The 14388-nt window shown below is 39.7% G+C and overlaps 1 protein-coding gene across 4 annotated transcripts in view; it reads right to left on the bottom strand.

Annotated features, from left to right (window-relative positions):
• Nucleotides 1-14388, bottom strand: part of DCBLD1 (discoidin, CUB and LCCL domain containing 1) — a 48989-nt gene that overhangs the window by 15925 nt on the left and 18676 nt on the right. For all 4 annotated transcript variants that reach the window (XR_004749082.1, XM_035320130.1, XM_035320131.1 and 1 more), the window contains exons 3-6: nt 6324-6461; nt 5736-5787; nt 4935-5007; nt 3160-3293 (exon numbers count right to left, since the gene is read on the bottom strand). Coding sequence is in view for 3 of the 4 variants with exons in the window: in XM_035320130.1 (XP_035176021.1) it covers nt 3160-3293; nt 4935-5007; nt 5736-5787; nt 6324-6461 (397 nt within the window). In the remaining variant the exon portion in view is untranslated. The remainder of the gene's footprint in view (nt 1-3159; nt 3294-4934; nt 5008-5735; nt 5788-6323; nt 6462-14388) is intronic.

Genomic DNA, 14388 nt, shown 5'->3' on the forward strand with positions numbered 1-14388 from the left:
AGAAAAGAAAAGAAAAGAAAAGAAAAGAAAAGAAAAAAGAAAAGAAAAGAAAGAGAAAGAAAGAGAAAGAAAGAGAAAGAAAGAAAGAAAGAAAGAAAGAAAGAAAGAAAGAAAGAAAGAAAGAAAGAAAGAAAGAAAGAAAGAAAGAAAAGAAGGAAAGAAGGAAAGAAGGAAAGAAAGAAGGAGGAAAGGAGGAAAGGAGGAAAGGAAGAAAAAAGGATGCTGCTGCTTCACATGATAAATGTGTGTAAATCTCAGATCCATTTTTTTCCAGAGTCAGTCCCAAGGAAGCTTCTTACAAGCAGCGCGGGTTAGCACCACATCACATATTTCACAATTCATGAGCATGTGGGCTCTTTCATTTTCAAAGACAAATGATTTCACATGTGCAGACATACAGTTACAGGCCTCTACAGGCAGCTCACATTACGAAGTTAAAACCCCATATATTTGTACTCGGGTAGCAGAACTGTCCAATAAATCCAGCCACTTGATCTTCATTATACCATTTGCAGGTTCAGGTCTGCGCATGGGGCATGAGAGCTGAAAATCTCATAGATAACAGGGCATAACTAGTGCACTGAAAAATGAAGTCAGGGAGGCCAAGGTCAGGTCTTAAGGGCTGGCAAGCGAGCGATTCATAATTCTGCCGTTACATTATAATACAGATATGTAACGGCCCAATGCACACAAGCAGCGGCTTTGGATGAGGTCAGTTTCAGCTCAAGTCACTAAATAATTCAAATCTTTAATACTGAAATCCACTATAAACGAGATTTTTAAAAACTTGAGTAAGCTTTTGTTTAAGGAAGTACAACGAGCTGTGATGACGCTGCTGTCTAAGCACCGTTCTTTCCTTGCTGACGCTGGCTGTTCGGAGGAACATATTGCAGCACAGAGGTATCCGAGGACGGGGAAAGTAGGCAGCTTGGAAATACATATCATAAAAGCCTTTTTAAAGCAGGAAATGCACTGGTTCATTTTCTTAGCAAACATGCCCACTGTTTCTAGGAACACATTTCCATTTGAAATACAATGATTTCCCTGCATCCTCCGATGTACCTCTCCCAGAATAATGGGATCGCACCAGCAGTTCATCGGCTCCTGGGATCGCCCCAGCTGCCAGGAGCAGCAGAACCATCCTGGGAATGGCTGTGCTCACTCTCCTACTTTTCTAAAAATCACGCCATCTCACTTGTAGGGTTCCCGTTATGAGCCCATTCACCTTCGGCTGCCTGAATAATCTGCAGAGAGATCTGGCTGGCTCCTCGGGGCAAACCAGTCCCTTTGAGAAATGTATCGTCCTCAAGAAGTGCCTCTTCTGCCCCGGGATGGAGGAGAGTTAGGGTGACAACACTCCTCATCAGGGTGCTCTGTATAAGAGCGATGAATCTGAGCCTGGGTGGCTCGTTTCAGCCTGGGAGCACACGTCTTGGCTCTCACTGGAGCCAGTGGGAGTTGTACCACTTGGTGTAACAGAGATGAGTCTTCGTCTCTGTGGGCACCTTCATTACTCATGTGAAATGTATAAGACATTATGTGAGTAGCTGCGTTAAAAGGACACTTGGCGGTTAAGTTCATGGGTTAATTATGCAAACACTGTTTTCCCCCAGCACATGTACATTTGCTGACTTCTACGCTTCATTCGTTGCTCACTAACTCTTGTACTGTGAAAAAATACAAGTGGGAATCCCAGCTGTCTTTCATTATAACATTTTATGTGCTACTGTCTGAGTTACTCCTGGGATTCTCAAGGATCACACACACACACACATGTATATAAATGGTTCTACGACATCTTTAGCTACAGCACCAAATATTTAATTTCTAAGTGTTTCACAAAGCTGGCATGTGACAGAAAGAATTTGCATTGTTTGCTCTATGGAAAGGCTCTGTGCCTGAGCTAAGCTCTCAGTCCTGCTTTGCTTCAGAGAAAATTATAGTATTTTTCTATATATTTTAGCTATCAAGCAACGTGTTTAAGAAAATAGAAAATATTTAGACTTTAGGGGCCTTCTGCTAGAGGTCAATGTGCTACCAGTGATATACGTGCTACCCACATTGTGTATTCCAGCACCAGTATACAAAGCCTTTCAACTTAAATTTAATAACAGCAACAGACCAGATGAATGCTTATGTTTTCCATAGGTTCACATGCAAATGTGGCCAGGCCACTGGGATCAAGACATAAAAATTAAACATTTGATTACATAAATTTGCTCATCAGCTGGCAGAAGTGAGATGCATACATGGAGAGCTTTAAATTAGTTTCAGTTTTGACACCACTATGTTTCATGGTGATCCTGTAGTTAGTCTATTTCTGTTTCACTGAGAGAAGGGAAACACAGAATGCATACAAAATGGCAGATATGGTACTGTAGTTTTTTGTTGTTGTAGTTCTTGTTTCAAAATAAAAAAGTCGTATTGTCTTAGCTCTTTTAGTCTATGGGACTGAAGATATTTCCCTTTCCACAAGAAAAAATGGATCTTGCAAAATCCAGATAACATTTCAAAATTAAAAAGTATGAACCAACAGGAATGACAGAGGCAGTTGCTAGAAGGGCTTACTGTACTGGATAGAGATTAGAGGATTTATTTCTACTTCAGCAACAGCACAATTAAAAGTCAGAAGATAAGTGGTAAATATAACACCCTTGCTATAAATATTCTAAAAGAGAAGAATTCTGAACATGTCAAAAGCACAACGTTTAAGAACGTATTCACTGAATCCCCTATGGCTCAACAGCACTTCTTATTTATTCATTCTTCCTAGAGTTTTTTTAAACTCTAACATGAATTTAGCATGATTTATTAGCACATCGATTAAAGGTGTTTGTTGCAGAACATCATACTTTCATGTATCTGCTAACAAGGTAATTTGCAAATGTGTTTTGGAAGGAAAAGCAAAAAGAGAAAGAAAATACAGCCCTGCGCTGCACAAAGCCACATAAACTTGGAACGTTCTCCTACAATCTGCGCCAACACCATTTTAATACAGCCATAGAAACAAACCCCAAAAGCCCCAAGACCCACACCTAACATCTTCTCCTTCCCCAAAAAAACATTGGTGTGGTGTCCCACCTGCTTCTGCTGACCTGCTCAGTGCATTATGCTCCAAGGATCGCCCCCAGAGCCGGCGGCGGTGCCAGCGGTACTCACTCGTGTGAGGGGACGCCGTTGGCGACGACGCCTTCGTAGCGGCTGATGCCCTTCTGCTGGGTGACGCTGATCTGCCCGCCCAGCTCGTCCGCGATGATGCCCGCGTGTATGGCCGACTTGCACAGCAGCGACGTCTGAAAGGCAGAAGGCAGCACACCAAAACACTCAGGGGATGGGGCTGACAAAGCAGTAATGCTCACACTCCCAAGCCACTGCTAGAGAAGTGTTGGAGCACAAAACAGCCTGCAAAGGCACAAGAGCAATAAGAAGTGTGTTGGGGGGGGGACGTACAACAGGAATCTTTGAAACAAAATACATCTGTTTCCAACATATGCTTTTTTTTTTTTTTTTTTTTTTTTTTTTTTCAAATGAGAAGGCTAATAATCTGGTTCTGGGAAGGTGCTGTAAGGTTTTAACCTAATAAATAGCTGGCCCGCCTCAGGAAAACAAAGTCAAAGGCAACACAACCAGCCTTCTTTGCAAAGGGAAAATCACAATTACTTCCTGAACTTACCTGAAGGCAGACCTGTCTATTACTGTGTACTGCCTTAGGATTTGAGGCATGGTATGCATTGGGAAATTCAGCTATCTGTCATTCACATGGAGCCAGGCTGGGCACCTCCACCACTTTCCAAGCTGGGGTGCCTGACTGTCCCCTCCGGGGAGGGCTGGGTGCGCCGGGGGACACGGGCAGCAGTGCACGTGGAGCCCTGCAGGTCCTTCCCATCAGAAAGCTGAATCCCATGTTCATGGTGGAGGGAAATTTTCAAAAATTCCTCCACCTAGATAAGATCTGCATGAGGTCATGCCATGTGCTGCTGTTCTTTTCTAATCACCCTGTACAGCCGGAACAACTCCAGCTAATTAGAAGGCGATGTGGAATTTCTTTGTTTTTTTTTCAGCTCTGCCATTCTCCGGGATGGGGCGGTGTGCTTGAGTAACTGGATGAACAGGTTGGACGTGAACACTGGCATTTTGGAAACTCGGCAACTGCTTTACTTATGATACGGTGGGATTTTGCTTCAGTGGTAGGATTAAGCTTACTCTGCTGTGAGAGATGTAAAGACTTCAGAGGCATGAAGGGAGGGAGGTGAGGGGCACAGAGAAGGCAGAGCAACGTGTGATACGAACTGTGGGTAAAACCGCTCAGGCAAATTCATTTTAAAGAACAAGCAGTTAATAAAAAATGATCCAAGAGGTTTTTAGTTATCAGTGGGATGCGATTAAGCAGAATATAATATTTATTTCATCTCAGAGCAGATTCCTGGGATACTGCAAACAGAATCTTAAAGAAAACCCACAAGTTACTGAAATGTTTTTTATTCCTGCAAGAGATAACTCCAGAAAAGAAATGCACAGACTCCAAACAAGTAAAAGATGAAGTCATAGGAATATTTAGTACATTTAAGAGCACTGCCTCAAGAGGGAAAAACCTTATGCAGCCAAAAAGCCAGAAAACTATAGTAAGTTTAGTCGACAATCAGTGGACTTTGATCTCACACGATTGATTAGTCTGTTTGAAAAGCACCTCAGTGTGCTTATACACTGATAACATACCAATATACTGATAGTAAAAGGTATATCTAACACAGATGGGAAGAATTATTGACAAGAGCCAAGCAGCAAAAATTGAAAACAAGTTGTGCTATGCAACTGAGCAATAGATTCTCTTTATATATATATATTTTATATATATATATATATTATTTTTTTCCCTCGTTATTCTGAGTAATTCCATCTCTGTATCCTCTGTATCCATTATCCTGAGTACTTACATCTCTGTATCCTTCTCCTATATTCCCAGAAATGTCACCTGCAACGTCTCTGCAGCCAGCAGGACAGTATCTGCTGTAGTAAAAGGACAGAGTCTTGCTTAAAAACTGGACCGTAATGATGACACACAGATACAAGCCCATGCAAAAGAAATGCTCTCAAACCCACAGATATTTTAGCAGTAAGTTCTGGCTCGTCACATATCATTGACTATAGAGGGTAAATAAAAGTGGCCCTGAATAGAATGCACATAGCAGCACACAAAGAATCAAAACAGCAGTTTTCCAAGTACATTTTTGTTCAATTCTGTTGTTCTAGAAATGCTATTATGCACGCTTGCAGCCCAGCCCAGATAAGAAGCCTGCATGCACATCCAGGCAGTAACCAGCAAAGTACAATTTATTACCATTTCAAATCCTATCAAGGAGCCAAGAAATTATAGCTTGTCCTCAGATAATCTTTTATCAGCTGGGGCGTGATCTGCTCTCAGGAGACGCGATGGAATTCAAGGCTACTTTTAATTTCAAAGTGGAAACTCTTTTTACATATACCATACGTATGTGTGCCCAAATGAGAATTGCTGAGAGCTCTGTAACTCAGCAGAGGAACTTGTTTTCCTGGGCTGCAGACTTCCATTCTGCACTACTGCTTTTCATAGCCAGGCACTATTACAGCACTGTAGCTCAAAAAAAATCCCTTCTCCAGACAACTAAGACTGTATATGTCTTATGTGACATTTCCAGCAATTAGACCAGATGCCCAAAAAGTAAATGACAGCACAGGAAGATGTAAAACTTCTTTACCTGTATTCAGTCTTTGTGTAGTGGTTTGCTCGTTCCAAACATGTGATTAGATCTGTGAAAAGTTTACAAATGTCAAACCCAGCCAGAGGATAAGGAAATATAGAAGAATATTTGGCTAAACATGCAATTGCTTTTGAAGACCTCTCTGTGTAATACTTGCACAGCTTTATTAGAAGTAAAACAACAGTTAAGGTTTTCCCTCACTCTTTTCATCTCCCTCTTCCACTCTTGCTTTACACCCCTTCATCAAAGACACACAGATCCCCAGAATATTAAATGTAGGATTTATATCTTAACCTCTAAAATCTCTTCATCCTATCACAGTGTGGTAAAAGCCCAGAATACAGAAGGTGTTTTCTTTTTCACCAGGCCTGTACTGCAAATTATCTAGGTAAGATTTCAGCAGCTGTTAGATCTGCTTAATGTTACAATTGCTTCTTGCACACATGCTATTAAAAATCTGATGGTTCTTGCTAATAAGATACCAGAAATATTTAGGACCAAACATTATGGGGCAAAGTTTATGTGTAGGGAAGATAATGAAAGAGGGAGTACAATGCTGCTTATCCTTCAGAAACAGTACTTTACCTGGATGATCACTACTGGCATAGGACAACAGAAAGCCTCGTCCTGACACGTGTGATCCACTCTCAAAGTGAATAGTCGCTTCGTTGCTGTCCAGAATGATTTCTTTGGGGACAGGCATCATATTACCACAGTACGGCCCTACAGACAGAACGAAGATTACAGAGTTTAGATGATACAGTTAGGCTGGAGAACTCTTGTGATTAGCAGAGAGTTTCATAACATGCTCATTCTCCTTCAGTATAATCCAAATGTTGACAAAAGGGTTTGGACTTCAGTCCTTTATGGGTATGAGCTCCAAAGTTACCCTGACAAAGAATGGCAAGAATCCAATCGTCTCTTTGTGGCATAAATTCTAGTATTAAGATCTCTCATTGCATAAGCCTCAAGAGAATGATTAATGCTCTTCCACCTTTGAAGTACGGTGTTCTTAAAAGCAGCAGTAATTCATTAGAGAAAAGAATAAAGAGAACATTTAAAGGCAATCCAAGGGATCTACACAGGGTGTGCTAGATAAACTCTCCAGATGCATACAGCTGAGGCTGCTTCAGCATAGCAGCTATTCAGAAAAGGTTAAGATCACAAAGAGTGTACCTGGTCTTAAGGGATGTGTGTGCCATGAGTCAAAATGTACAACAAAGCAGTACTGATTTGCTCAAAAAAATTCTGCATTTATTTGCCTTTTAAAAACATCATCAGTCCATTGAAACATATAGTTCAAGTTTCCAGAGTTTTAGATAAAATAAAGAGGAAGAGGAAGGGAGCAGGAAAAGGAGACACAAGTCTTGCACCTATGTTGAATTAGATAAGAGTTTTATAGCTACCAACTGCAATACCTTGGAGCACTCCTCAGGACACTCCTTTATTGCCACAGCAGGCATGCCTGGGACTCTTTGTGACTACTTTTGCTCCTTCAGAAGTCAATTCCTGAGGGGAACTTGCTTTTGAAATCGCCATAGTCTTTGCTCTTCTGTCACCACACCTGTGTGCAAACACTTGTCCCTGGCTGCCCTCAGATGTAGAAAATCATAAGCAGTTTGGGTATGCTTCTTTGAATTTATGGGGATGCTTACAATATAACCCACTAAATAAGAGGTTTTGTAAAAAGACAAACATTTTTTTTTCCTAAGAGAAAAAAAAAACAAACAAGACCCTTTAAAAGCCCTCTTCTCTTGAAGTGTATGACAGCTTTTGTATACTAAAGCAAGTCCTTAGGATGAAAGATGATCCCTTTGATTTTTCCTGGATAATCTTGTTTTCTTGGTGGTGGTGGACACCTTATGGTAACTTGGAACTGACTTCTGAGATACAACAAGCTACAGTCAAAGTGCAGCCCAAATTTTGTGTAGTACCCTTCCAAACACGCTCCTAAAAGCCTCTTTGTTTTATTTGATACTCTTTGGGGGTCGGGAGGTGTCTTTCCAAATAGTTCACCAACGTTATAGTAACTACAAGATCAGCCCATAGAGTAGCCCAGTCAGAGGCAATGACAGCCAGCTGTCAGCAGAGTGGGACAAATTAAAGGAGGAACTCTGTCTTTTGGCTTATAAAAATTATAAGGCAAAGCCAAGCAGGCAGAGAAACAAGTGACAATTGTGACATTTCCCTTGAGTACTCCTGTGTTGAAAATGACTCACGACTTAGTCAGAGAAAACAATGTCTATAAAAAGGGTTAAACAAATTGCTTAGGAAATGAACTTATCAAAAAGACAGCATTTGACATTGTGTCATACCAGACAACTGCACGAGTGATTTATTTGAGAAGGTCTTTTGTGTCAGATTGCAGTGGGAGAAGTAAAGTGCTAACTTAAAATTTTACTTTTTTTTTTTTTTTTTTTTTTTCCAGAGTGGAGAAAGAGAGAGAAAAAGGGGAAGAAGAAAGGGAGGCATTGTGTTTCTTCAAAATAGCAAGACTAAGAAAGCTTTAATCTTTTTCTTCTCTCAGGGACTGACTACATGTTTTCTCACCAATGCTCTTTGGCTTTTCCCTTGCAGCAATTCGCAGTGACCTATCAACTCTGCAGGTATAATTTAGATCGCTGACTCACTCAACCACACACCGGCTGGAGCAGGATTGTGTGTCTCCTTCAGCAGCAAGTCTACATGTGTCCCAGGTAATTATACAAACAAATCACACATAACAAGAAAAAATGATAAAATAAAAATATCTAGACTCATAGAGTTGTATAATGTGAAAGCCAGTAATTCAGATACAATCAGCTTAAGAAATCAGCATGCAATGCCTGAAGAGAAGTTTCTACTGTTAAGTATAAAATCTAATATGGGTTACAAAGCTATCGTTATCTCACAGTTATGCCAAGAGCTGGTCTGGTTTACCCAGAGACTCCAATTGGAAGCTCTAAACTAAGGGGACCTAGGACTAATTACTTCAAGGATATAAAAGCAAGAAACAGAATCCACTGCAGGGATTAATATCTTTCCAAAGGCTTATCAGCTATCTATCTGCATAGATTTTTTTTTTAAAAGGCATTTATTAACACCAGAGAACATTCACTTGTTCTTTGTTCCAAACAGATGAAGCCTTGCAAAATATTTCGACACAGCTCTTCTCAAGAATTCAGTTAATATCAGCAATACACAACCAAGTCTTCAGCCTTCCGTGAGATCTAGTAAAGCTTAATTCCAGGCTACCAAATACAGAAATTAGCAATCAGAGCTTAGAAAAAAAGTACAAGCATTACCTCACATCTCTACTGCTGTTTTTGGAGATAGTTTTGCCTTTACTACATGAAAGAACAACAGACGTGCAGTCAGTTTTTAGGAAAAGGTGTTATTCCTCACTCTTGTAATGACCAATGTTGACCAATGTAAGCATATTTAATTTACTTAATAATATGGTTTTCTGATCAGCAGCTCCTCTCCATTTTGCCCTGTTTTTGCAGAGTGTCCTTTTTGACCTCTGATTCTCATTTTCCTCACAACCAATTCATTACACATTGACTGTCTTTCAAAAAGAAATTCCCCAGGTAATAACTGCTAGTGCTTAGGAAACAAAACTCTTCAGGGTCAAGGCAGTTCTTTAGATTCAGTTCTGACAGTGAATTTTTTTTGATCCTTTTTCTAATTTCCTTGAGAAAAATATGATTGTTCTTAACCATGTGTACTTTTTCCTGTGCACTTCCATACAGTAGTTCTTCATCTAATTTCATGTTGAAAGAGGCAGAGAAAGGTTACTCTCCCACGCTTCCAACGTTTCAGCTCATAGCGTGCCTGAGTTAGACACACTTTCTCTACACATAGTAACACCCAGCATAGTTATTTTCCATTGACTTACCTGGTCTCCCTTCAATGTACTTACTGTAAGATTTCATAGACATTAGAAGATTAAAACCACTCAGCACGTGCCGTGATTGGACTTAATCTGAAAACTGTCTTTCTTAGCCAGTATTTTCGAATTGCTTTAGCACCTACTTTTAAGACTCATATATTGTCCGTCTTCTCTGTCCATTCCACCTAGGATCTGTTGACTTCTCCAGGCTGTCTATATGAATAACTGAACAACCTCAGTGGCAAGGAGGGATGAAGGCACAAGCCTTGGTTTGTGCCTGTATACAAGGGAGGAGCTTGTTTAAAGAGCCCTATTAACTTTTACTACACCATTTTGACTTGACTCTGGACAAAAATTTAATTTCTAAACTTGGGACTAAGCCAGAAGTTTTTAAGATCCCTTTTAAAAACCGCCAGATCCCGTTATCAGTTTTTAATCTTCTGGTGTTAGTTGAGAGGTGGGTTGCTTTGCATATTCATCTCGACAAACGAGTCACCAATGCTGATCTCTCTCCCTGTTTCCTGTTTAAGTGACTCTGTTGGATGTCTGGTAGGGTAAGTAGGCAGGATTATTTGGTTTGTTTACTAAGAACAAAGAAAGGATTTTGATTTAATAAACAGATGTGTTACATGTCATGAAACTGAGTAGGTGTTCTCCACATTTCAGTGTTACTGTATCTACATGTCAGGGCCTTTTCTTCTTTTAGTGTCTCACTAATGAGCTGACCCAAGCGTAGTTACATCTGTTCACTCCAGATTCATTAATATATATGTATTTTTTAAATTCTTCAAGAGAGCTATTAGGGGCTTATGGATTTTGAATGTACCTATTTTAATATTCTCTATAATTAAATTAACATTTAATGCCTTTCCTCCAGAACCCCTGAACTGTTGATATGGTTTAGGTGGCTTAAATGAAATACTCTTGTTTTGAAATTATTGTCTCCGAACAGTATTAACATCCTGCAAAATACACAGTAAATTGTCTCATGGATATCCTTTGGCTGGCTTGTCTGGAGACTGAAGAGATTATTTTATGCTTTGTTTATTTTTTAAATTTTAGCAATAGTCTACTGCTTTTGTCTTTTTCATAATAGTGTTGTTTTGCAAATCTGACGATCTTTACAGCATTGTCTGCTTTTATGAAGTCTAGTTTACTTCTACTGTCAGCCAGTCTCTGGCATATTTCCTGAGATTACTTTGTTGAGTTGTGTTCCTTTATTCTTTCTGCTTCCCTCAAGAAGCACTGTGCCTAGTGGACTCACTTCTCTCACACCAACTGGCAGAGCCTACATGGTGCTCGTTTCTGTAGCATTTGCTACTTTCTGCTTTTTCTGTAAGGCTTTTTTCTTTCTTTTAAAAGCAATTCTTTTTGTCTTTACCTATTGTACGTCTGGGTCATTCTGCTTTCAAATTCCTTAACTTCATTTAAAACCTCCACTTTGACATTTGAAGAGATCATTAGGAAACTCAGTTTAGATATAAATTCATAAAGATTTATGGTTCAACAGGGAATCTTCTCCCTTTCTGCTTTCTGTCTTTGACATTAGACTTGCAGAGAAACACATCTTATGAACAATGTGTGCAATGATCCTAGGGTTATGCTTCTCCAGAATTATCATTTCCTAGGGAGTTTGTATGGGAAAGAATGCTTGAAATTTTCATCCTTCCTTTTGTCAAATACAATGACTTGGAAGTACCTCAATAGTTGGGTAAAAACAGGGGATGTGATGAACATGGATAATGCTTGCTTCACTTCAGAGCTAAAAACTCAGCCAGTGTGCAAGTCTTTCACAAACAGCTCACAAAAACTGCAAGGATCTGTTGTATGAAAACATATGCATTCTTGAAATTTGTCTCCATCCCACATTCACACAAATGCTTCACTTTCATAAGAAGTAGCTGAGCATAACCAGTAGCTCTTCCTCTCCTATTGCCAAGAAAGAGAGGAGAAGAGAAGCCTCTTCTTCACTCCAAACCTGTGATACACAAGCACAGGGGTAATCAGCACCACCCTCAAGAATATGCCAGGAAATACAAAGTTCGGGTCCATGTCCTTCTCTGCAGGACATGCGGAAGGTGGTGTTAGCGCTCGGTAGACATGAGTTAACATGGGTAGTCACACTCATTAGTCAGGATGAGACAGCCTAGTTATTCAACACTTAACTGTGCAACACAGTCTGACCTCAGAATGAGTATAAGTGGTTCTTGTTTTAAGAAAAACATATATAACTTTCAGTTAGTGTCTAAAAGGTTGCCAAAGATTGTGATAAAGGAGAGAAAAAGGCATCCGAGTAGAGTCAGTCTGGAGAAGTAATTACAGTTTAAAAATGGAGGATCTGGACCACCTGCTCCCACAGTCTGTAGGTCTGCCTGCTTGACCCCAAGTGAGATCTCTTTTACTGTGGTTTTAGCTAAACCCAAAGACAGAGCAACAGCTAGGAACCTTTAGTAAAGAGTTATACCTGTTTAACAACAGCAAGAAAGTAAAACCCAGAGAAATACACAATACAATTTATGCATCTAAAGGGACTAAAAGGTCATTTGATAAAAGAAAGGCAGGTTTACTTTGCTTTATAAGTAAATCTTTCCAAAGCTAAAACCTTGGGCTTCTGTAACCCCTCAGGTGAAACCCAACTGTTAAAAAGAGATTTGACTGTTAAGAAACTGCTTAACTTGATCTCCAGCAAGAACTTGTCTGGGCATTTCACTGGATTTCCTGAAATACCAGAAACAATACTGTAATAACAAGTTTCCTTTGAGGGGTGAAAAAGAAACCTGGGCACACCCTTTATTCAAGCAAGACACTTATTACAATCTATAATAAGGAAAGACTGGTTTGATGAATCTCCTTCAGCCACGATGACAGGTATGAGGCGTTGGAAGGCATCTGGATCTCCTGCACACCTACACACACACACACACACACGTGCACACACGTGCACACTCACTCTCAACAGCCATCAGACACTCACACATCAGTAAATGCTCAATTTCCCTAATAACCCTTAGAGACTGGCTGCGGAGAGGAGAAAGCATTTTCAGTAATTTCTCTTGCTATTTCACACTAGTTACTGACTGCAAATTATGCAAGAACAAGTTAACTGCACTAACTCTCCAAATTATTACTAGTCACTCAGCAGATCTGACATCCACCCCAGAGGAACACATCAACCTCCTACTGACTGCAAGTGAATGGAGAACTAAGTAGGCACTTATCTGTTCTTTAATCTCTTTCCAGTCAAGGCTGATGATCATCTCACAAAATTAAGGGAAAAGATGCTAAACCATTAGATGGGAAAAGAGTGAAGGAAGCAAGCAAAAAGGGTCAAAAGAAATACAGGAATCTGATAAAGTCATGAAAAGAAGCTGACTAAACACAATTCCTGTTGAACTTTAAAAACATGTACGTTAATACATTCATAAACAGTGTAGCAATGGCTGCTGTGTGCTCAAGAACTACAGGGACCACATGGTTAATCTTGTTTTCACATATCCCTTTAACTAATTAAAAAATCAAAAGCTCTTTTCAGAGCTCAGTATTTTTAATATGCTCAGCTAATGCAATTAACTCTAGAAGAAAGGCATTTCAGTAAAGGCTGCACCTTGTCCATACTGTGAGATCATGCTTTATATTATCATCTATTCTAGATTCCTTTTGTGGGGGAAAAATAAGTAAACAAACAAACACCACCCTATTTTCATCCAGTGCAAAGCCATGCCTTTGAAAAGGGACATTATAATATATTTAGATCTCCTGGAGACAACGTGCAGAGATGTGTTAACATTGAAAGATTTGTCAGACAAAGGTGACTCAGTTTCACCAAGACTGGTGTTAGACTACCTTTGCCGACTGATGATTAATGTTTTCACATCTAAGTCTGGATACAACGCTAGCAGTTTGAAAGAAAAGATTTGTTACAGGGTTGTTCCTCTGGTTAACGCAGAGGAAAATAGTGTGCAGAATAATAACCCTGAAATACAGTGTTCAGCCACTTTATGTCTCCAAATTTAGAGCTTCATTAAGATTACTTAATGACTATCTTTTGATGGCAATATCATGGAAATATAAATGCAATGGCTGCCTTCACAGGTTCATCAAAGCTGAGAAGTATCAAAGGTGAGAAGAGCTGTAGTGTAAAGTTTGTGTTCCAGCTGAGCAGGGAGGCTTTAGTAAATCAGTGTACACAACACTACGTGCTTTTGCAGGAAGGAATTAAATCCATCATGCTCTTGGGGTCAGACTACAAAATTAGAGGAATGCCCTGAACCTAAATAAAACTCCCAAATTAGTGTTCTGCTGTCTAATCTGTAGTCACAGGCATATTAAAGTGAAGAAATCACCTGGCTAACATAAATCCATGAATCCACTCATTCGTGTATAATGGCTTCCCTTTAGGGCATGGAACATAAATACCCTGAATGTGAACCGAGTTACTCCTTGTGTATTCCATGAATCCCAGAAGAAGTTTATAACGATGAATGAATCAGAGTTATATATAAAGACTTGTGGGAGAAATCTGAAATGAAAAGAATATTTTGTCATCTGAAGACTTGTTTACGCTAATGTATTTACATGCATATAGCGTGGTGCTTTGCCTCTGACCAATTTTCCAAGATTCAGATACACTCCTGAACAGGAGATTGTGTGCATACTGATGTTGCCTCCCTTGCATTTTGTGGAATTTAAGAGACCAGAATAGTATTTAAAACATATTTCCCTTTGGACCTTATTTTCTGATAATTGCATACCTCAAAGAGCAGAGGCTGTCTGGCTAAT

This window comes from Oxyura jamaicensis, chromosome 3 (genome assembly GCF_011077185.1).
Source record: "Oxyura jamaicensis isolate SHBP4307 breed ruddy duck chromosome 3, BPBGC_Ojam_1.0, whole genome shotgun sequence".
Classification (NCBI taxonomy): Eukaryota; Metazoa; Chordata; class Aves; order Anseriformes; family Anatidae; genus Oxyura; species Oxyura jamaicensis.